We start from the raw sequence: 25,406 nt of genomic DNA, 5'->3' as shown, positions 1-25,406 counted from the left end.
ATTGAAGGCCACATCAAGAGATTTTTTCTTCTCACGTAGAAGTTTTTGGATAAATTTTGCTTCATATGAATATAAAAACAGGTCAGCTAACAAAGGTGCACAATTCGTGCCCATGGGAATACCAACAGACTGTTGGATTGATTATTTTGCTGTTTTCCGCCACACTCAACAATTTTTCAGTTATCTGGTGGCGCCCAGTTTTTATTGGTGGAAGAGAGAACCGAGATACAATGTACCGACCTTCCGAAAGTAAACTGGGAAACTTTTTCACTTATCAGCACGAGCGAAATTCAAACCCACACCGACCAGAGGTGAGAGGCCGTGTGATTTTTAGCGCGATGCTCTAACCACTCGGCCCCTAGACTGTTGGAAGACCTGATCACCAAAGACTACGAAGATATTGTCAAGGAGGAACTCCAGCATATTTTTAATTTCAATTTCAGAGTACTTGTGCGTGGAATCAAGGTGGTGTTTAACAAAGTAATTTTTTGGATGATTAATCACTAGATATGAATATTTCCGTTTTCATTTTTTGTTCAAGAAGCAATTGTCTATAATGTCAAGTCTAGTCTTTAATTTATTGTGAGGAATGGTGGTGTATAGTGTTAAAAAGTCGTAGGTTTTGATGCTATTGATTTCAAAAAAGCTTTGCGATTTCAAGTTTACTAAAAGTTCTTTAGAAATTTTTAAAATCCACATTTGATTTACACCACGTTTGGCATATGTAGTGGCACAGTACATTTGAAGTTTCTCCTTCACTGTTGTTATTTTCGTGAGGAGCATAGAGGCTTGGTAAAACACTTACTGGATCCAGCAATGTATCTTTGTAAGGGTTTTTATGAAGTTTAGGAATCCAGTAAAGGTATGGTAACTCATACTCAGCTGACCCATTGACTGGGATGTTAAATGTGTCCAACACTGAAGCATGGTTTTGAAGAATTTCATTTTTTGAAAGGGTACATTGTAGCTGGAGATGTTGAAGACTCTGTGGTGTCTTTTATTTTGAGTTCACTGGGATATATCGAATCAACATGACTGAAAATGATTATTGTTAATAGATAAAACGTCATTGATATATCTAAATGTGAGTTCATGGCCACAGCAAGAGATTCTTTCTTCTCATCCTTCTACAGCTTTTGAATCAATTTTGCCTCATAGGAAAATAAAAAGAGCCCAGTTAATTAAGGAGCACAATTCGTGCCCATGGGAATTCCAACAGACTGATGGAAGACCTGATCACCAAAGATTACAAAGATATTTCTGAGGACACAATTTTATTAAGTTTGCAAGAATTACGTCAACAACAATGTCACTTCTATAATCACACAAACAGACTTCAGACATACCGATGTTGGACACAAACGGAAACATCGACTGATGGAAAAATCCAAGGGCCAAATAGTAAAAACACACAACAGCTCTATGGATGAATGGATACAGAGAGACTGAGATAAACATAAACAGTATAAATATACAATCACAATGCATACATTCAGACACATCAAATGTCAATGGGCCTGCCATGAGAAAGACAGAATTAATCAAAATGTATGCATGGAACCCCCTCCCCCCTTCTGATTAAGTAAAGTATATAAAAATAATGTATTTTAAAACTATAGTCCCCAAATCTAGATATGCATGAAATAATCAAAACATGCAATTCCAATAAATTATCCGAGAATTAATTTCTTTGAAGAATAAATTTACACCAGTTTTTGACTTGCATACTGAAGCTCGTCTCTGACCTAAATATTCTTTTACCTAGTTACACCCCCCTTCCAACACTATTTCCAAAATAATACAATATTCAGACTTAACAAAGAAGCCCTGACAAAATAATGCTAGTAAACATACCTACAGTAAATCCAATATGGTATGCACATGTTTGTAATCCACATGAAGAAGTAGCAGTTGTTTCCAGTTAATACCTGCATTCTACACTGTGTACTAGTACCACAGTACCATACAACACTGTAGTACTATTCTGACTTCAGTATAAGATGGGATACGACAAATACGACAGGCATTATCTGAACATGTAATCACTGCGTCTCACAACTCACAAAAGCTTCACAAACACATAAACAACTCACGCTTTAAGGACACTCGATACAAACAAAACAATGGATGCATGGGTTGATTCTAGTATACATTATTTGGCTTACATTCTGTAGTTTGATTGTGATAAATACAAATCTTAAATTCCTGTTAAACTTGTAAATTTGTAAAGTTTGAATGAAAATACATGAATAACTCTATACAAATTTTACCCCTGTTTTGGACTTAATTGAGAAATCATGGAAATGAACTACACTCCACATCATAAATTGTATCATTGACTGCCCTATTTCAGTGACTGACCAGAATCGGTGACCTTTTGTTTACATGTGCGCGTTGTCGTTTCCAGGTGTTGATTATGTCATCAATTTCGCCAGTGTTGGTAAACATACACAGAGCACGTCTTCAATTTTTTTCTGAAAATGAACTACTCGAAGGAGAGTATGCAAAAAATCAACATGGGCACCCCAAAAATAAGCCCATTTACTTATTACTTTTTCAAGCAAACCTTCAAATTAATATAAAGCATACCAAAAGTCTAGAATTCTACACAATGTTATTTTATCAATTGACATTTAGTTGCACATTCCTCCTGTATATACGTTTTAACAGTTACAAACTTTTGATAAACCTATATTAACAATGGTCACCGAAATAGGTGACGTCAACATTTTAGGAGCACAAAGTGACATGTTTTTTATTACAAAAATCTATTCAATTAACGTACCAATGGATTTGGAATTTTCCGATCAAAGTAAAGGAATTTAATTACTTTAAAGGTAGATGTCTTGTCTATTTATTTAATCTAAGTGACTGATGAGAAAATCGTGGTTTATCACTAAGGTCACCGAAAATGGTCAGTCGACGATATTCATTTTCTTATAAAATAAAAACCAAATATCAAATTTTGATTTTTACCCCTTGTTTTTCAAATTTTGTTTGTAGCAAGTGTCATTAAATTGAAAAAAGTATGCATGCTATAAATAGAAAACATACAAAACCGGAAAAGTATGCATGCTATAAATAGAAAACATACAAAACCGGAAAAAAGTATGCAAGCTATAAATAGAAAACATACAAAACCAGAAATAAATATGCATGCTATAAATAGAAAACAATTATCTTGAAAAGTTAACAGTAGTTTTGCAAAGAAGAAAAGATATTCATGTTAAGAAAATCTTTAGCAACACACCAAGAAAAATTCTGAAATGCATCTTACATGTCAAAAAAGCTTAATATACAAAGATATCCGTAAAATGTGCATTAAATAGAAAACGTACACTGCTGGGGAAAATTATTATCTGTAAAAAATGACAATATTTTTGTAAATGAAAAAAATATTTGAGGTAAGAAAATCTTTAGTAACACACCAAGAAAAATCCTTAGAATTAATCTAAAATCCAAAAGACAGCAATCTGCTCTAAGTCTATGGTAGTAAGCTTACTGCTAGAGGAGTCAAGCTACCAGCTCCAGATTTGTCACTTGCACATAAAATGCATACACCAAGTTCATACCATGATGAACCACATACAATTTGAATGATGTCAACACCATACAAAAAAACATTCAGAGACTCCATGACAACCGAGTGTCACACATACTTCTACAAAAACACCAAATAAGTACGAAATGTCTTCTGCTTGTTTCAGTCTATATTGCTTGTGTTCACATGTTAATAGAGTGAAACAATTACAGGTACCAGTAATTTGTTCATTATCATTCATCTTCTAAAGTAAGAATATGTAGTTTGAAAATGTCTAAGTTGACAAGAACAAGTTGGTAATTTCATAACATTGGCAGACATACAGTCAAAAATCATAAAACGTATCACACAATATACCTTAGATGTGAAAATCACTTAAACAGGTGTGCCATGTGTTTTCAAGTTCTGCAAATCTGAATTTACTCTGCTCACATAAAATTCCACAATAGTATTATAAAGTGGCCTTATTTGGTAAATTTACCCAAAAATGTTAGAAGTATAAACTATTATCAAAAGACTGGAAAAGGAAATATATATTTCTATGTTAGCATTATGGGTATCTACCTCAGGAACAATATACCAACAATGACTGCTCCCTAGTTTACAACCTCAGCAATTACTGCTCCCTGCTTTACCCCCCCCCCCCCCCCCTGTAATGACACCTCTATACTTTATAAGCCCAGCCTATAAAGCATGTCTGTGCAAGTCATATACCTATATCATTCTGTCCGACGGGTATCAGGACCAGCCCTTAAACCCGTAAACCCATGGTCTGAAAAATGTTTTACCAACAGTCCAGCTGTTTTTAAACATTTTTCAAAACTTTACCCTCTAAAAATCTAACCAAAGCAAAGTTTGTTTATCCTGCCTAATCTGTGTTGTGGGCTCATACTTGAAAATGAATTGCAGTCTCATAAAATTTCAGGGTCGAGAACAACGGATTTTCCATTGATCATGTATATAATTTGCATGGAGACAAAAAAAAAAAAAAAAAAGGTTCACTGCAGTAGGTATCAGTATCAATTGACAATGTTAAAATCAAAGTTGATATTTTTTATGCAGCTCTTTACTGGAAAACAAAATCTTTCACAAACTGTATAGTTGAAGATGGGGACAAAATACAATCCACACAATTTAAAACAATTCAGAAATGAATAGATAGATTATGGAATGTAAAAAACATAACTACCCAAGAATAAAACTGAAACATATCAGGTTAGCATTCAAGTTGTATAAAACTAAAATATCATAACAAATCTTAAAACTGAGACATGTTACTAAAATCTGTTTTGAATACAACTTACCAATACTTTAAGGTTTAGCAATTTAACTTTTGTTTTAACCTAGAACATCTCTTATTAGTTATGGTAGAATATTAAGGTAGACTGTCTCTCTCTTGGTGATGGTAGAACATCTCTATGTTCAAAGAGAGACACACAAATCTCATATGGATACTAATTCCTTTCTACAGGAGCACTTCCGAAAAAATTTTGACAAGAAAGGTTATCACAAAATCTGTAGCATTTCAATTAAGATATGAACTTTGGGAATGTCAATATCAGTAAAGGAAATTTTTACTTAGAATGCAGATTGTTAATAGAAACACCAAAATGGCCTCTTCAATTTTACAAATCAAATAATTTAAAGTAGTCACAAATTTTAATGGAAAGTAAACAAACACAAAACTACTGCAGATCTATGACTTCACTTCTGAACACAGACAGATGTGTGCAAAATTCCTGAACATGAACAGATGTGTACAAAATTTCTGAGCACGGACAGATGTGTACAAAATTTCTGAGCACGGACAGATGTGCACAAAATTTCAGAACACGGACAGAGTGTACAGGAACACAGACAGATATATACTTACTTAGCTTACCGTATGTTTGAATACATTCAATATGATATAGTGGTATTTCAAAACAGTCATGAAAACACTACATTTGTACAAATGTAACAATCAACATTCATTAATCAACCAGATATAACAGAGACCAGATAATTAACTTTGGCAGGCCTTGCAGCATATATAGGACAAGTCCCTTTCCTGACCTTTTTTAAAATACAATATTTGAGGAAAGTCACTTAGCGTCAGGAGTTACTGTTTAGGAGGAATAATACATCTTAACGTCCGACTTCCTTTTAAAACTTTGAATGCAAATATAAATATCAGCAGTACATGTTTATTCCTGCACTCAGCAAATGTGTCGACTGCTGGGCACTCAGTAAATGTGTCGACTGCTGGGCACTCAGTAAATGTGTCGACTGTTGATCTGTAGTACATGCGTTCACACCTAGATGTAGTTTTGATTTTTTTTCTTCAGATTACTTTCTACTAAAACGGCATGTTTTTTTTGTTTTGTTTTTTTTAATCTAAATCAGGTAACTTTAAAAGTTTTTAATTTCAAAATTTTGTAGTACTTATCCTCCATTTTCCCTCCGTATCAGATTTCTCTGGTGTGTTATTCCTCCCGAACAACACGATTCTCCTCTGTCCAATTCAACTATGTACGTTTGTACTATATCATGGAAGTATAGCAACTTAGAATTGAGCTGTATGATTGTGAGTGTGCGAGAGAGAAGTGAGGGCAAACTATGTGAGTGTGTGCTTAAGTGGTCAATAAAAAAAATTATTTTTGAAAGTTAAAAAATCTAATCAAGGAGAATTCATTATAAGATTGTTCCTCCATCATGAACAGATTTTTAAAAATATTTAATCCGAAGAAACAAAATTACATAAATGTTCTTTTCCCCATTCGTTTTTATGTACTTGATAAATGTATAGAATTGAGTGATCATATAAACTACATTTTATATGACTTCTTTACAATGGAGAAGAAAAAGATACTATAGATTTTAAATTCTAAGCCACAGAAAATTATAAAGCTTTACTGGTTGATGACGATCGCAGTACAGAAATTTGCTGTTGCTGATCGCAGTACAGAAATTTGCTGTTGCTGATCGCAGTACAGAATTTTGCTGTTGCTGATCGCAGTATAGAATTTCACTGTATAACACCACTTGGCAATATACCATAATAGCCCTTAAATCTGTTTTATAAAATTGTCAAAACTCTACACAGACAGCATTATAAGCTGGTATCAACTGGATTCTCAGCTCGGATGCAGGAGGTGTAGTGTCTCCAGAACATGTAACATAGCCTAATCCAGTGATTCTGGATCCGACTCCGGATCATAAGCTGGCAGATAGAACATGATCCGAGAAAGATAAACCTTCATTTTGGGTGGAACAGGAAGTCGACGCGTCTGCTCGAACAACTTCCTCTTTCTGCTAAGTCTCTGTTGAATCACTTTACGACACAAGTTCATCAGCGAATGGGGGGAGTTCATGTTCTTTTTATACCACATCAAGAAATTGGGGTCATCTCTCATTAGCTCCAGGGGAATTCCTGGACCCTTCCATTTGAGCCAGTCCACGAGATTCAACATATCACAGCCGGCTGCATACAGAACCTTAATACAGGGCACCTGGTATTTCAGGTCTTCTTTATACAGACCAGTACTGAGAGAACTGACACACACGTATAGTGGTGTTCGGCCGTGATTGTCTAACTTGTTCACATCACTGTTCACGTTCAGTAAAATCCGGATCATGTCTTTTAGCTTCCAGTGAGCCGCTACATGTATTGGGTATCGTCCGGAGTTGTCACACCTACAAGTACACACCGTAACATGACAGAATTTAGAATTGTCACACCGTAACATGACGGAATTTAGAATTGTCACACCGTAACATGATGGAATTTAGAGTTGTCCCACCTACAAGTACACACCGTAACATGACAGAATTTAAAGTTGTCACACCGTAACATGACAGAATTTACAGTTGTCACACCGTAACATGACAGAATTTAGAATTGTCACACCGTAACATGACGGAATTTAGAGTTGTCACACCTACAAGTACACACCGTAACATGACAGAATTTAGAATTGTCACACCGTAACATGACGGAATTTAGAATTGTCACACCGTAACATGATGGAATTTAGAGTTGTCCCACCTACAAGTACACACCGTAACATGACAGAATTTAAAGTTGTCACACCGTAACATGACAGAATTTACAGTTGTCACACCGTAACATGACAGAATTTAGAATTGTCACACCGTAACATGACGGAATTTAGAGTTGTCACACCTACAAGTATACACCGTAACATGACAGAATTTACACTATTCACTACAACAGACCCAAATAAGGACACTCTGAAAGGTACTTCTCTCAGAGGTGTTAATGCTATGCTGACGGTGGGGCTATCAAAGAAGTTGAGGGTTTATTAAGGTAAAATCCCTGTTTATCAGATATCTATATTCACCTGCATCGAACATTTAGCAATATGTTATAGACTCCTACTACTATGCCCGGATGATTTTTAGAATGAGAGAATACACTGCACAATTCTGATTTATATTTGATTAAAATCTATAGTTGTTGTACTTTTGAAACATGTACAATCACAGGTTTGGTTTACACTGTTTAACGTCCCTCTTGAGAATTTTTCACTCATATGCAGATGTCACCCTTGCTGGTGAAGGGCTTCAAAATTTAGGTCTATGCTCGGCACTTACGGCCTTTGAGCAGGGAGGAGGGATCTTCATCATGCCACACCTGCTGTGACACAGGGCCTCAGTTTTTGCGGTCTCATCCTAAGAACAGTCCCACTTAATCACCTCTTACAACAAGTAAGGAATCAGTGAAAAAAGAATCGTTCTATTTTCAATCAAAACCCAGTTTAGAATTAGAAGTGGACAAACTTTATTCATATTAAAATATGAAAATTTTATGCAGTCATTATCAAACCTAAAAACAAGAACAAAGTCATGAATACGTCCAATACTGCATTAGTCCCGACTGTCCCAAATTTTTAATAAACTAAACTAAATACACACACAGTGCTACATTGCAGCATGAACAATAGACCATCTTCTGCTTATCCATTGTCACAAATCACGGGTTATTGTTTCCATTCCGTTCCACAAACTAGATGAAAACAATAACCTGTGGTTTGCAACAATGTTGCTTACCTTAATTGATACAATTAGAATATTTCACTGACGCAGTTCCAGTTGATTACAACCACATGGGATTCAAGCTATGATTTGCCTACCACAGCCAAGGAAGATAACTCTAATTTCCCACAATTTGGGTGATTGCTGCCAAAATTTCCAGTGATATGGTACTAAGTATGGTGAAATTTTGGATTTGTTTACTACATACCAGTGATGTCTTCTGCAGTGTTAATTTACTTCACAGTATTTCAATTCAAAATATTAATCTGAAGTAAACTTTAAAAGTGTGTTAGTGTGAACAAGGTATTTCATATCAAAAGAGTATTGATACATTTTCTGCTCTTAGAAAGCCTGCAGCTGAAAACAAATACTCCATTACAATGCAACTAGAGCATCTAATATTCCAGCAGACAACATTTCTATGGTATTCTGAACAGAGAAACACAGTGCAGTCTGACCTTACCTATTCATAGAGGCCCCAGCAGACTATCCTGATTCGAGAAACATTGTGGTCTGGCCTTACCTATTTATAGAAGCCCAGCAGACTATTCTGAATAGAGAAACACAGTGCGGTCTGACCTTACCTATTTATAGAAGCCCAGCAGACTATCCTGATTCGAGAAACATTGTGGTCTAGCCTTACCTATTTATAGAGGCCCCAGCAGACAGCAAACATTCCACTGCTGTGTAACTTGAGTGTACAAAGGCATTCTGAACACAGATATACAATGGAGTCTGTCCCTCCTTATCAGCCTGATTGATGTTTGCTCCTAGAAATAAAATAAACCACATTTTTTTTTTTGCAATCTACAAAAGGCTTACTCTGTTAATAACATAATATTACTGTACAGGCATAATCTCATAAGCATTTAAAGGGCACAGCCAAGCAGGGCATCCCCTCACAATACAACGGCTATCATTTTCACTTTTATACGAAGCCTTACAGATCAAAAAATATCTACTACTGTATCCAAAACATTCTCTAATTAGCTGTACTCAGTCACTCACTGTGCCTTTCTATAATCAGTTGTACTCAGTCACTCACTGTGCCTTTCTATAATTAGCTGTACTCAGTCACTCACTGTGCCTTTCTATAATTAGTTGTATTCAGTCACTCACTGTGCCTTTCTATAATTAGCTGTACTCAGTCACTCACTGTGCCTTTCTATAATTAGTTGTACTCAGTCACTCACTGTGCCTTTCTATAATTAGCTGTACTCAGTCACTCACTGTGCCTTTCTATAATTAGCTGTACTCAGTCACTCACTGTGCCTTTCTATAATTAGCTGTACTCAGTCACTCACTGTGCCTTTCTATAATTAGCTGTATTCAGTCACTCACTGTGCCTTTCTATAATCAGTTGTACTCAGTCACTCACTGTGCCTTTCTATAATTAGCTGTACTCAGTCACTCACTGTGCCTTTCTATAATTAGCTGTACTCAGTCACTCACTGTGCTTTCTATAATTAGTTGTACTCAGTCACTCACTGTGCTTTCTATATTTAGCTGTACTCAGTCACTCACTGTGCCTTTCTATAATTAGTTGTATTCAGTCACTCACTGTGCCTTTCTATAATTAGTTGTACTCAGTCACTCACTGTGCCTTTGACCTATCTTTACATGGTGACCACAACATTCTTATATTAATCACTGACTGTTACTGTGACCTTGACCTATAACCTTTTGATTGAGAAATCTATAAGTCTTTCTCTCATTTTCATCTGCTATCCCAAATTCCCAGTCCACAACATTATTACAGTTAATCACTGCCTGTGACCCAATACCTTTTGACCCAAAAATCAATAAAGATCTTCCTTTTCTCACCTCCTATCACAATTGTAGCAAGTATAAGGACAATATATCTGAAATAATATTCCAGATACACACATTTAACCATGCATGGGCAAGTTATTTATATTCCAAAGTAATTTTTGTGAGGGAATTAGAAGGGCAATGGTAATGCACAGAACACTATCACAAAGTTCCCAAACCCTGGTAAAATGATTGAACAGATCCCAAACCCTGGTAAAAATGAACATTATCACAAAGTTCCCAAACCCTGTTAAACAAGAGGCCCAAGGGCCTAGAATCGCTCTTCTGATAAATTGTACAACCCCACCATTTCTATTCTTAGCCTCTTAGTATTCTCAATCTTTAGTTAAATCCTAAGAATTCAAAACAAGTAGGTCAATGTGACCTACTTTTTGGTTTACACATTTTGAGAACCCAAGAAATATCAACTGACAAAGTTTGATGATTTTAAGCCAATTAGTATCTGAAATATATAAATATAGCCGTCCAATTCCAAAAGTAGGTCAAGGTGACCTACTTTTTGGTTTTGGTCGAAACCCTTCGAACATGCAAGACCCATCAACTGACAGAGTTTGATGATTGTAGGTCAATTAGTGACTGAAATATATAAATATAACTGTCAAATGCCAAAAGTAGGTCACAGTGACCTACTTTTTTGGTCGATACACTCTGAAGACTCAAGATGCATCAACTGACAAAGTTTGATGATTGTAGGTCAAATAGTGTCTGAAATATAGTAATTTAGCTGTCAAATACCAAAAGTAGGTCACGGTGACCTACTTTTTGGTCGACACATACCGAAGACTGAAGACGCATCAACTGACAAAGTTTGATGATCCTAGGTTTTACAGTGCCCAAAATATGCATCGAAAATTGAAAATGTGAAATTTGAATATCTGCAAAATTCAAAAAGTAGGTCACTGTGACCTACTTTTTTATAAATATGTTTCAAGGCCTCAAGATGCATCAACTTACAAGATTTGATGATTCTAAACCTCTCGGTATTTGAAATAACAACTTAAAATATATCTATAAATGATAAGCCATAAAATTCAGAAAGTAGGGTACGGTGACCTATTTTTCAGTTGACGCATTTCAAGGTCCCATGATCCACCAACTGACAAGTTTTGATGATCATAGGCTTCAAAGTGTCCAAGATATGCATCAAAATTAATTTCAAAATAAATACCTGCAAAATTCAAAAAGTAGGTCACCGTGACCTACTTTTGAGACAACTTGACACAAGGTCCTAAGATGCATCAACTGTCAAAATTTGATGATCCTAGTCCTTATAATGACTAAAATATCAAAGATTTAAGGAAATATAAATTTAGGTCAACTTTGAAGTGACCTTGAGACCACGCCCTTTGCCCCAGGGTAATGCCTTGAACAATTTTTAATCTACAACATATCCTCATCCTTATGTGTAAGTTTGGTGATAATCTGCCCAGTAGTTCTTGAGAAGAAGATTTTTTAGCAACCACTACTTTTGTTTGTATTTTCCTGATTATCTCCCCATGTTAAAGGGTCACATCCCTCTATTTAGTATGTATGAAAGCCCTTGGGCCAATGATACCCTGTAACAAATTTGAAAAAAATTGGCCAAGGGGTTCTTGAGTTATAGCCCTTTTTCTAAAAAGTTTACGCACACCGCACAAATGGCCATAGCATTAGCTCTTTGAGCCTTCGGCTCAGAAGAGCTAAAAAAGAACATTATTGAACAGATCCCAAACCCTGGTAAAAATGAACATTATCATAAAGTTCCCAAACCCTGGTAAAACTGAAGATTATCACAAAGTTCCAGAATCCTGGTAAAACTGAACATTATCACAAAGTTCCAAAACCCTGGTAAAAATGAACATTATCACAAAGTTCCCAAACCCTGGTAAAACTGAACATTATTGAACAGTTCCAAAATCCTGGTAAAAATAAACATTATCACAAAGTTCCCAAACCCTATTCACAGTTTCCTACCCTGATAAAATAGAACATTATACAAAGTTCAAAATTTTCTGTAACGATTGTAAATTCTAGTCTTTTTAAATTTGAAGTCTTAGTTTTTTTCACCATTTACCAGAGAAACCCAGCTTACCTGCTTCAAGCAGCATTTCTATGAGGACAGGCCGACCATGAAATGCAGCTTTGTACAAAGGGGAGCAACTGTTTCTGTCAGTCAGATTAATGTCAGCTCCAGCCTTTATCAGAATCTGAAGGGGGAAAAAATCAAACATTTTACTGCAAAGTGAAGATATAGTGAACAGTGATCAATCTCATAAATCCTGTAAAGAATACAAATTACAATTAGGGTAAACACTAAACACCGACTCCAGGACACACCCGAGGTGGAATCAGGTCCCCAAAAGGAGTAAGCATCTCCTGTCAACCGATCACACCCATCATGAGCTTTATATCTTGATCGGATAAACAGAGTAATCTGTAGTCAAAATCAGTATGTAAAGAACAGCTTAACAATGAATCTGTTAGATCTTAAAAAATGAATAACCCACATGTCTCCACATGATGAAATCACAACAATGCATGATCAACCTCTGTAATCGTGCTAATCTCCACACAATAATCAGACATCAGGGTTTGAAATTAAGAGTCACCCACTCGCCATTTGCGACTAAATTTCCGAGTGGGCGAATTAAAATTACAGTCCAAGTTGCCCACATGGCGATTAGAATATTTCAAAATAAATATTTGCTTTTCAATTCTGTCAGATCATTTCAGTTTTTTTTTCTTTAGAAAAAGTTCATGATCTGCAAAGCACTTCATAATTAACTTTTAGAATGACTTCTCTGCAAAGCAAATAAGTGTAGCGTTAAATCTAAAGCAAACTAGCATGGCACTGCACCATGCCCTTTTTGGCTGGCGCCATGCCCTTTTTAATTGCACCATGCCCCTTTTTCTCAATAAATTTAAAAAATATTTGTTACTATAAACAACTGTTCTTTATTTCACAAGGTTGATTGAAAAGTTTAAAATCAAGGCAGCAGGTATTAACTTTTAAAGAGGCTAAATGATTATTCTTTTACAATCATAGTATGACACAATAAAAGTGCCCCGAAATTGTCTTGCTGCGACGAAAAGTGCCCATTTGAACATATCATATGTGTGCCCTCTTTGGATCCTAGAGTTAACACTAAAGTGATTTTGAATTACCGACAATATGGCGATTTATAAATGGGGTCAGTGAACCATACAGACAGAAATGAGTATCAGGGTGATTACGATAAGACAAAAAGACAACGGAAGTTGCTGGAATCATGGAAGACCAACCGACTGTGGCTAGAAAACGCGGATGTAAATTATTCGTATTGTGAGTTAATACTTGATACCTCTTCTTCGGGAAAAAGGCTGGGAAATATGCTCGTCACATGCATGGGTTGTTGTGTCGTGGTCAGTTTGTCTTCCATGATTTCAAACTTCCGTTATCTTTTTTGTCTTATCGTATTCACCGTGATACTCATTTCTGTAATGCCATCATTGTCTGTTGCCGGTTGCATGTCCTATCAACCAAACAGCATAACAAAACATGAAAATACTTTTCAAATAAAAGGTGTTCTAATCAGTGGGCGACTAAATTTTGATGTGGGCCCCTATAATTGAAAGTTTCAGTAGCCCACATGGTGACCAAAGTTTTCAAGTTAGTTTCAAACCCTGGACATCTGTAACCTCCACGATTATAACACAATGATCAGACCTCTGTAATCTCCACATGATTATAACACAATGATCAGACCTCTGTAATCTCCACACGATTATAACACAATGATCAGACCTCTGTAATCTCCACACGATTATAACACAATGATCAGACCTCTGTAATCTCCACACGATTATAACACAATGAACAGACCTCTGTAATCTCCACATGATTATAACACAATGAACAGACCTCTGTAATCTCCACACAATTATAACACAATGATCAGACCTCTGTAATCTCCACATGATTTAGAGACACGGCTGCCAGCAGTGGGGTGGTGCTGTCCTTGATGCTTGGTATCAAGGGATTACTCCATGGATAATTGATGTCAGCTCCATGACTGATGCACAACTTGACCCCTTCCCTGTCATTAGCCATGACAGCAAGGTGAAGGTCACGTTCCTTCTGGGGCATTTCCAGTGACTTGAGTGTTGGCATGTCATCGTCAAAATACCTAGTTGACTTCGAGGACTTGGAGTTGCCCATTTTTCCAACACATAAAAATGGGTTCAACTTCCTGTATCCTGAAAAATCAAGGAAGACGTGTAATTTTTTTTTACCCCTTTTGTAAAAATAGAGTTCTGGAAATGTGACGGTGCAGCGGGGATGCTTAGTTTAGTTTTGTGAAATTTCTTAATTTTTCCCTGCTGCATAAAATGCCCTGTAGATCACCTCCCCCTGACAATACTAAATCTGCAGACCACAACAGTGACTACTTTATAATCCATTCTAAATGCATAATAATGAGTAAACTCAGACATGTACTAATGTGTCAATATTTAATTTTTAAATGTAGACATGCTAGTCAATATCTTAGATTTTTTCAATCCATTTTCTTTCTCATCTTGACTGTAAATGACACTTAAAGTTGGCTGCAATACACGTATCAACACTTTGCCACAAGTTACGTCCCTTAGCGGGGTCAGCCAAAGGTCAATTGGTGAAAAACCAAGTTTACCTTACCAAATGTAAGACGTTAATACAGTACTGTGAATCTTTGCTAATTATCAAGCTTTCATACAAGCTAATGGGTTGTCCCAGGGGATTATTGTAGTTCCTTGAATGCAATTGATGGAAAAATAACAAATGTCAAAATTACAGATAAGAAAATTACAAAGGCCAACATAGGGAGAAAACGATTGTTAACCAGGAGATGATGGACAAGGGATGTAACTTGCACAAAGTGTTGGTATGTGTGTAGTTGCACCAGCTGATTTACTAAATTGAGTACATACATTTAAAATGACTTTTGTATTGCTCAAAAATTTTAAAGAATATAAAAATTTCCAATCACAAGAGGCTCATGGGCCTCAACAGTCAGTATCATAGCTCATATTTGCATTTAAGCCTCAATATGAATTCTTTTGTGCACATGTTTATGATCTTTTGAAATATGTATTACAGTTCCTATTCGAGTAAAGACGAAGAAAAAATGGAAGAGTTCTGGTAGTATATTTCTTGACAGTTTGTACTACGATTGGAGATGGACAGATTACTTTATACAAAGCATTTGAGCATAAAAATTAAACATGTTAAAAGCAATAAAAAGAAAACTGTAATTTTTAACCAATGTATTTGAAGGCGTCCTAAATTATCCGAACTCTTCAGTGTTGAGAAGGTAAATATGAAATGGTGGCCATTTGCAACAGCTTCAAAGATAAGCAACTTTTTTTACTATGGGATTTACACTAGTTATGTAAAGGTAAGAAATGCATGTTTCATTGTGATCATGGTGATAGGGAGTTAATAGGATGTCTAAGGCAAAAAGTTACAGCGAACAAGAAATTCAGTTTAACCCATTTCAATCACAACAAGCGGGCAAATTTCAGGCAAGATTTCCCAAATCACTTTGTGTGACACTGGTCTGAGATTCAGAAGAGGCGTCAGTCCAAATATCCAGCCAAGATGAATTTCGCTGAGATTAATTATATTAAACCATGCATTTAGTTTTTAATTTTTAAAATATGGCCTTTTAAAGCATATTTGGCCCCGCCTAAGAGGCCATAAATTATTCTCAGTCTATGCGAAAGACATCGGACTGTCGGACCTGACCGATGTGCAGTGTCTCAGGTCCGACGCATCATTTTTTACACCGGACCGGAATGTCCGATGTCTCAGTGTCCGGTTTTGAGCTTTACTATTTTGATGCGGAGTCATTTAAATGTTTGTTATAAGTAAAAAATAGCACACAAATCCAAATACGTAAATGAATGTGATTAAAACCGCATGGACTGTCTAGAGTATTATACGGGAGGGATCCCTGGTATAGTATTACTAGTATAATAAATAAGATTCCCTTGGTTTTGCATTTTCACGTGTTTCACTTTTTTACATTAGGTTTTTCGGTCTGACAAAATTTGGTTCGGTCCGGTGTGTTCATTGATTACACAGGACCGAATGTCCTGTGTGGTCCAAAAAACTTTCGCATATACTGTATTCTCATTGGTGGTAAGGTAATAAATTTCACATTCTATATTCCTCTTGTCCTTATAGAGGTGCTTCACACCAAAAATGGTAACAATAAACAATTGGTCTTGCAGTTTTCAAGAAAAAGTTAAGAATGTAAAATTGTTAATGGACGACGAATGACAACGGACGAAGACCAACGGCAATAGGTCACCTGTCATTCTCTAACCAGAGTTCCATGCGCTCCTCGCACTACACCTCTGTCAACTGCTTTTTACAGAAATCTTGTAAAAGTTTCTTTGATCCAACATTTATGATTTGGACTAAATATTTAGTCATATTATGATATATTTTTGGTGCAATCAAATTGATGCTTACTGTAAATTGTTTAAAATCACCATTTTCTGATCATAAATTTGGAACTACTTCATAATATGCATATGAATGTAGAAAATACACGTGGTGGAGATTTAAATATAAACAAAGAATCAAAAGTAAGAAAGGCTGTAAAAATACGATAAAACTTGTAAAATAAGAGACAAACAGCTAAATGGTAAATATGCACTTATAAAAGTGTCAGTTGGCTATGAAAAGAGCCTGATGTATCACCTGTTGTCTGAACTTTTAAAGGGAAAGGAAACCGAGAATGACTGTTTATATCATGTGATTATATTATCACGTGGTTCCAAGCGTCGACAGAGGTGTATGTGAAGCTTGCGTAACGTGCCCTCTGGTGAGAGAATGGTCACCTGTAAGACTCAAGTGACTAGGGGGTGAAACGATGCATCGCGATGTGGCCGAATCGCGATGTAGTGATCTCGATTCGATGTTTGATTTATTAGGGGTCTGTTTCGGTTCGATATGGTTCTAAAATCATAGCACACATTGCTCTTGATAACACAGTTTCTGATTAGCCAATGGAATTGAAAATTGCACAATCAACATACGAGTAAACTTTGCTGTATCAAAATGGACGCATTCGAGTTGAGAAATGCACCCCCAATGTATAAATCCTGGGTATGGCGACATTTCGGCTTTAGGACAAGTGATAAGAGTGTTGCTGTATGTTAAACGGTTTTACATTATGTAGAATTTATTTGCAGAGAGCAATAAATACAATGAAACATAAAAAATCTTTGCATTTATAAAGAATTTGGTACATCCTATTGTATCGAATCGAAAATCATTGAATCGAGACTAAAGTATCGAAAATCGAATCGAATAGGTACTGTATCGTTTCACTCCTACAAGTGACCTAAAAATGTCTTAAAACTGTGTCTCTGTACTTGTATAATTATCTGTGTATCATCATGGCAGTGGGGCTGAAACAATACGCCCCCTTCACAATATGATACATATTGCAATACTTATGCCATGATTCAATACTTTCAATACGATACAATTTACAGAAGAAAGCAATAAGAACATTGAAGAAAAAATTGATTACCCAGATTCAAAATCATAATTTCAAAAGCAAAATATTTCCAAACTGCCAAACGGTAAGATGCCTGTTGGCTCTGTAGTTTAAACTGATAAAGTTCATTATCACTTTTGTCAACTTCAAGGAAAACAACAGTCTGAACATTATTCAATGCTACTTTGTCCATGCAGGTAAAAATAAATAAGTACAGGCCGAGGCTGATGTATTTTACTGAACCCGTTTGTAATAAAACATATCGAACCGAAAATCGAGGCAATGATTCGAACATTGAATATATATTAAATATATATTCGGAGAATCATTTCAGCTCTACACAACAAACCCACACCAGGTCTGCTCTGATTAATATCAGAGTCAACATCCAAAGTTTTCTGGGGGGATTTTTATATATGCCGATAGTGAAATTCCAAAAATAAAATCTTGACATTGACTCCATAGAAAATAAAAAGTGGTCATACTTCACGATATGATGAAGTCGACCATATTTTGGAATGGAAGAAAATTATTCCCAAATCCTTCTGATCTGATGTTATGGCCTGGTCTGGCTACATATTAATCATTTAACAGCTTTAATTTCCAACAAACAACCAAATGTTACCTCTGCGTGGATTTTTCACATACTCGTCTGAAGATCGTTGATTTGCCAGTGTTAAGATTTGTGAGAACTAATCCAAACACGCAAAATAAACAAAAAAGGCAGAGGATAATTAATATGCTAAAATCTCTTCTCACTTGTCTGTGCATTCCCCGGATGTAAGTCAGAAAACCGAAAAAGGACGAAACGTTATTCCGAAATACTTTTTAGCTCACCTGGATTGTACAAAAGTAACACTATAAAATAATATTTCTTGGCCAACGTTCCCTTATTATAATCTTTAAAAAATCAGAAACAAAATTCATTAAAGATTTGGATATCTAATTTCACTGACACACGAAACGACAGTCATCCGAAACAACTAAGGGTCGAACTGCTTTGAGACCGGAGTCACGTTTCTGTTGTGCCCGCCATCTTTTATTCAAAATGACAGACAACACTGGAAATGGAATATCTGGAAAAATGAAAACCAAACGCCTTCATGGTCCTTCCAAACCATACGAACGAAAGAAGTCTTTATTCGGATCGCTGACAGACACAATGAAGGTGGTCGTAACACCATCTTGGTTGAGTGATATTGTCAGAAATGTGACAAGATCCACACGATCAGAAACTGAGAAAGTTACTAATGGGGATGATGTTAATCATTTGTTAACTGATGTTCCGAACCAGAAGTCCACTTCACCAGCAATTGGTCAGTTCCCGGATAATGCAGCACAGTCCATATTGAGTACGCCATCGTGTGCTCTGACGCCACAGGTTTCGGCGTCAGGTAACGTTAGCTTTCAAGGAGTTGCTTTGGGTGAAAAGAATGAAACTACAAATGGCTATCATCCCGACTTATCATTTCACATGGAAAAACCTCTCAATATCCAGGATTCGACAGGTGTCACAGAAAATGGAGTGACCGACGAGGAATCTGAGGATTCAGTCGGACTTCCATCAGTGAGACTAAATCCGAGTATTCCGACCACAACATGGACAGCTGAATATAACTCCAGGAAGTTAAAGAAACCAGCAGTGCACAGTAATCCCAGCTTTGATTTATCATTGTTTTTATTACCGGGTGAGAAAAGGAACATTGCCGTCAGTGGAACCTCTCATCTGTCACCATATTTCAGTGGAAAAACAAGATTTGGAGGAGCTCTGTCACAGAATTCTAGATTGAGTCGCACTGCTCCAAATTTGGAATATGTACCTGTAAGACAAAAAATGAAGCCTAAGACCACAAATATCTCATCAACATCAACTGCTAAAAGAATCTTGGAGTCGCTGCAGAAAATATCAGCACCGTTAAATGTTGGACAACCAAACTTAAAGGCAAAATTTGTTCATCCAGTTAAAAATATCTCTAGGACAAAGTTCAGTACCGTGGACAAGAAAAAGGGGAGGATGGATAAAGTTCACACGAAAACAGCTGACAGTGTTTTCACATTTTCGTCCCCAGTAGAGAAAGATTGGACTTTGAATTCTGATTTGCCAAAACCGAGATTGAATTTCAACTTTAGTTCTCCTATAAATGTACACGATTCTAAAATGCCTGTCAGTCTGATGGAGAGCAGATTCAGACCTCATGATTAATCTGTATATCCTAAATAACCCAAACTTGTATTTATGAGACTGAGACTGCAGTTTGAATCATAGGGGCTTGGCAATCTTTGATTTTGAATATTGACATATACAGTTTACTGACTGTGTGCACAATGAAATAAGTTTTAGGGACAAAGTTTTGGAAAATCGGGCATCTAGATGTAAGTGATGTGTTTTGTTGAATTAGAAATTTCTTCTGTATTATTTTCTTCGAAGTTTGTTTCTGGTAACTGACACAACACCAAATTATTTTGAAGATGTCTTTCTCTGGCAATGTTTTCTTATGGGGGGGGGGGGTTCCAACATTTACTTCAGGATCTGAAATTTAATCAAACTTGTTAAAATTACAGAAAAGTTTGTATTAATTTATGGGAAAGGGGGGAGTTCTGTGAATCGGTTGTAACCATGTTATATCACTGGACCTCGTGAATAGCACACAGTGCAACTCTTATATTCATTCGAGGGGGAGCGGGTGCATCATGGTCCATATTTTCACTGTGTATTTTGTACTTGGCATACACTTATATGTCTAGTATTTTATGTTTCTACAGTATTTCATCATGTTCATAGTAAATATTGTACTGTGAGACATTCTAAGATTATTAGTTATTTTGATGTGTGGGTAACAGTATTTTTATGTATTTTGTATATTTTGTAGTTACTTTGCTGCTCATAATAAGCATGGCATATTACAGGAATGTCCATATTTTGATAAGAACAAGATATGGTTGTGTCTGTAACAGGTATGAGATATGCAGCTTGGCTAAATGTGGGAGTTTTCCCCATAATGTACTAAATGTTGGATAGTTTCATATTACCTTGTGATGTGGATACATGTATTTATGTTTATGACATCATATTTTGGCTAGATTACTCATGATCTTGAGACAAATGCAAGAAAATGAGCAAATTTAGAACAGATTTTACTCTGGAAAAAGGTTGCACTATATTTTGTAACATAAAAAGCTCTTTGTGGTAAGACATCCTCTGAACACAGTGGAATTATTGTAATTTGTGTTGTCATTTTCAACATTAGATAATTAGTTTTGCTGCAAGAGAGACTGATTTCAGCTTATTACATTTTTTATTTTTGAAATATGGACTTCTCTATCTGGTCATGACAAGTATAAGTGATTGTATAACAACTGATAAGTTTTAAAAAAAACATATATAAGTAATTTTTATTCGTAAAACATCATCCATTGTTTACTATATGCTACATGTACAAAGTTATTATTCTTTTCTTTCTTTTTTTTTTTTTTTGGTCTCAAATCATTGTATATGTGTATTGATTGTCTACTCATTGAATGATCATAATCAGAATAAAAATTTTGTGTCTTGTAATGTGATAGTATTGATGACTGGATATCGATGGTAGAGCAAAGATTTGTGATACAAAGACACAGGTTCAATCAATTCCGGATCCAGTTTGTGACATGAATGATTTAGAGAATCTTTTGGGTGTCAAAAGATTTCAATTCCCGGTCCAATCATTACAAATCGCTGTCTGTGACATGATATAGAGAATCTTTTCGGTGTCGGAGATTTCAATTCCCGGTCCAATCATTACGAATCGCTGTCTGTGACATGATATAGAGAATCTTTTAGGTGTCAGAGATTTCAATTCCCGTTCCAGTCATTATGAATCACTTCCTTTGACGAGCGATTTCAAAAATTGTTTGGGTGTCTTGAGATTTATAGGGGTAAGAAATGTAGAGCAACTGAGGATTGGTGAGACGACACATGATCTGTGAATATCGACCAGTGAAAGTTAGTAAATACATCTTTGATGGCACATAATTTCAGCATTGGATTGTAAAGCTCGTTGGTCTGAGTACCTGATTAACGTTGCAGGGCTCCTGAAGCTCGTTGGTCTTAGTACCTGATTAACATTGCAGGGCTCCTGAGTTTGCTTCCCACCCATTTTATTTTTTTTTACCATTCAATTCTTCCTAGTACTATAAAGGGTGATGCTTAGAAGTAAATAAAAAAAAGTCCAAGGTGATATATATAGTTGTGATTTAAAAAAAAAAATGGGTATTTGAATTCCTGTCATCAAGAAGGGATTATTTCAAGAATTCTTTTTAACTTTTATTAGTACTTTTGATATACATCAAATTGACATAAAGGATTTTTTGTGAACTAATTTGATTCTAATTACAAATGTTAGATAATCATTATTTTACATAATTTGTAATTGGAATCCATACAAAAATTGAATTTGGAGCATAATATGCAGGACAAACTCGTGTAATGGATTTTCTAATCTACATTTAGTATTTTGAAATGAAATTGGTCCCTAAAATTTCGAATTCCGATCGAGATGCATGGAAAACTTGTGATTTTTTATTGTGTGTCACTGAATTTTGAAACTTCACATGCAAGCACGAATAATTTAAAGTACAAATTGTCGTGCACCCATTACACTAGAAGAGATGGCGGATATTTCAAGTCTCTTTAAAACGTTTGCCCCTTCACTTTCCTCAATAAAAGCAGATCTTTTGAGGGCAAATCGTGAATGCTCACAGAGAAAGTTATTCCACAGTGCTAAATGGTTTGTATTAGAATGCATACTGCTCTTTATCCGATGATACTGATGTTGATGTATGGTTCGAATTTCCTCAACGATGTTCTTCCCGGAGTTGAACTCGTTTGAGTATTGGGTGAACTCCAGTTCGGTTAGAAGCAGAAGACTGTTGATCCATTTATTACGGTTACTTTTTATTATGTGTATGTCTGCAGGATGAATCTTGAGCTGAAGCCCGGTTTCACTGATGTTTATGTTTTCTGAATCATTCTATTTCTTCTAAAACAGGGCCGCAGAATTGCTCTACTCCATTGATGCTCCAGTAGATTATAAACAGATATTGACTGTACAAGAAAGACCGGTAAATATATTAATTGTGCCAGGACCTGAAGATTAGATTGTCAGTTGTCAGACAATTTCTGTGTACGACGGGGATTTAGAGTGAATTAATCATTAAAGATCATCATTAAGGCCAAGTAAAATTAATTAGTAGATTATCATTCAAACTTCACCAAAAAATGGGGCGGGTGGGAGGATTTTATTTTTTATTTTTCGCCATGGTATTCTTGACCTCGAAAATGCCTTCTCTCATTGAGAAAAGGCTTTATAAATCATAATTACATGTGTATTTGGGTTTCTAAAAGGCAAAGTGAAACAAAGTACGTTTACGATACCGGACTGGACATAAAAATATCCGGAAATCGTTATTTTGAAAAATAAAAAAAATCTGGGCAGGACGATTTTCGAGGGGCGGGCGGGAATGATAATCTGCTAATTAATTTTACTTGGCCTAAGTTGTAATTTTATTTATTAGCTCCCTTTTGTTCAATTTCACCAGCCAAGGGTTTTCGGTCTACTTTGCTACCCACTGGGGAGCGGAGCGGACCGATGGAAATCCTCAGTAAGCAAAGACATATTTTTTAAAAATTGTTACAGGTTTGCTAAATTTTTCTTCATTGTTAAATAAGTTTCTGACTTGGAGTTGGTTGAACTGAATACCATTTAAAAGGTAGATAATGATGAAAAATAATTACTGTCTTGTTTATAGTCATCTACCCAATTTAATTTCTTGGACTTCTGACAACAAGATATTGAATTCATTATTGAAAGAAATCATGACATCAGTATTTCTCACTGCTGAGACCACTATCATGAATCACTTGTTTGATATAATATCACACTATTGTGTAAATTCGTTAACTTTTATAGAACTACGAGAAATGTGTATTTCCAATAATATTTTTTAAAAGTATCGTGCACTATCCATTGCTTGAAATTGATAAGTAAATATTTATTCTAGAACATACAGTTTTATGGCAAACAAATTTTGCATCATCTTTCTATTGAACTCTGACAAACATTTTAAAAATAGAACGTTTGGAATCTTGTCTAGGTCAAGGTATCAATCAAGTGCAATTATTACACAACACTTTCTGAGTATGATGTACCTCTAAATCAGGGATTTTTTTAGGGTGTGTGGAGGGCTGAAATGCAGCCCCATTCCCAATGCTGAAAAGCAGGTGTTTTTCCCAAAATGATGCCTGAAAATTCCCAAATGATGGATGCTTTGATGAGAATATGCCATGAGGGGCCATCCAACCTCAGTGCCACACTGTTGCAAAAAATTTTTGATAGTTTTTTCTCTGCCAAAGACTGAAAATTAAAGCTTGTTAAGCCAGCCACATTGATAATAAAATATCAAATGGTTAACTTTTTGCTTGTTTTTCTTATTTATTTATATGAAACAAATTTCCCAATTTCAATCAAATATTGCTATTTTCCCTAACTTGAAGGCCCTGGCCCCTGGATTCAAGGGATAAAAAATCCCTGTAAATGCAATATTCTGATGTATTTTTCTTTCTACGTTATGGCTGTTATTTTATTTCATATATTTTTACAGGATTTCATTGAAGAATATGATAAATTTTGCCTGGCATCCAGTTTCTTCGATCTTAAGGAATATGACAGAGCTGCATACTTTGTTCAGGACTGTAAAAACAAGAAGTCATACTTCTTACACATGTATGGCAGATATTTAGCAGACGAAAAGAGGAAACTTGACAATGCACCTGATTCAATCGGTAAAAATCACATCAATTGGGATTAAAGATGGAGATCTTTATAAAGTCAAAGATGTCTGTTTTTTAGGGGTGGCAATCAGATCTTCCCCCAGCTTTGTATTATTGAGTATATATTCTTGTATCAAAGTGATCTTGAATTCATTTTTCTTGCAAGATGGTCATGTGGGCATCTGATTGATAGAGACATCCTAACATAGATCTTTCTGCTTTAGCTTTATGATCCCAAGAAATATTTTAAAACAATTCTTACATACTTACACAACTGGTCAGAGCAATATGAAAATGATGTGTATTTTACAATGTAAATAATTTTGATAATGATGATATGGCCCACCAATGGCCTGTTTTGTATGTTTTAGTAAGGACTTGTATCTATAGTGTTTTTTGTTTTTTTTTTGTAGAAATGTTGAAGTAAAAGTTTGTGATATTGTACTGACACTTTGAAAATATTGCAGGTCCTCCAGACAAACTCGAAAATGAACACCTCAAGACCCTTAAAACTGAGCTCGCTAAAAAGTATGCTATCAAGGAGCTGGATGGGTTCTGTATGTATCTGTAAGTAGAGATGTATTTATATCTGTAAGTAAGAAACATATTTATATGTGTAAGTAAGAGACATATTTATATCTGTAAGTAGAGACTTATTTATATCTGTAAGTAGAGA

General features: G+C 35.6%; 2 protein-coding genes across 2 annotated transcripts in view; one reads left to right on the top strand and one right to left on the bottom strand.

Moving 5' to 3' along the window:
* Positions 1–1,257: 1,257 nt before the first annotated feature.
* Positions 1,258–18,723, bottom strand: LOC125658511 (serine/threonine-protein phosphatase 6 regulatory ankyrin repeat subunit C-like). The gene is made up of 5 exons (XM_048889788.2): positions 18,548–18,723; positions 14,331–14,626; positions 12,483–12,597; positions 9,222–9,348; positions 1,258–7,216 (listed from the first exon to the last, which is right to left on the bottom strand). Exons 2-5 carry the CDS (start codon positions 14,586–14,588, stop codon positions 6,706–6,708), a joined length of 1,011 nt encoding a protein of 336 aa, XP_048745745.1. The 5' UTR covers positions 14,589–14,626; positions 18,548–18,723; the 3' UTR covers positions 1,258–6,705.
* A 3,809-nt stretch (positions 18,724–22,532) lies between these two features.
* Positions 22,533–25,406, top strand: part of LOC125657756 (cell division cycle protein 23 homolog) — a 29,657-nt gene continuing 26,783 nt past the window's right edge. The window contains exons 1-4 of the mRNA XM_048888516.2: positions 22,533–22,688; positions 22,950–23,022; positions 24,562–24,742; positions 25,198–25,297. Coding sequence (XP_048744473.2) covers positions 22,570–22,688; positions 22,950–23,022; positions 24,562–24,742; positions 25,198–25,297 — 473 coding nt within the window. The 5' untranslated portion in view covers positions 22,533–22,569. The remainder of the gene's footprint in view (positions 22,689–22,949; positions 23,023–24,561; positions 24,743–25,197; positions 25,298–25,406) is intronic.

The sequence above is a fragment of the Ostrea edulis genome, chromosome 9, assembly GCF_947568905.1.
Source record: "Ostrea edulis chromosome 9, xbOstEdul1.1, whole genome shotgun sequence".
NCBI classification, from domain to species: Eukaryota; Metazoa; Mollusca; class Bivalvia; order Ostreida; family Ostreidae; genus Ostrea; species Ostrea edulis.
The sequence above is the reverse complement of the archived record's forward strand: the minus strand, read 5'-3'. Positions and strand labels throughout refer to the sequence as shown.

What these genes read in the sequence shown, in the direction of transcription:
- LOC125658511 (XM_048889788.2), bottom strand. Translation starts at nt 14,588, where the DNA reads ATGGGCAACTCCAAGTCCTCGAAGTCAACTAGGTATTTTGACGATGAC. An exon ending in ATCATGTGGAGATTACAGAG is followed by an intron (nt 12,598 to 14,330) that starts GTCTGATCATTG and finishes TTCCCCCTTCAG; the next exon opens with ATTCTGATAAAGGCTGGAGC. An exon ending in AGAAATGCTGCTTGAAGCAG is followed by an intron (nt 9,349 to 12,482) that starts GTAAGCTGGGTT and finishes TTTTATTTCTAG; the next exon opens with GAGCAAACATCAATCAGGCT.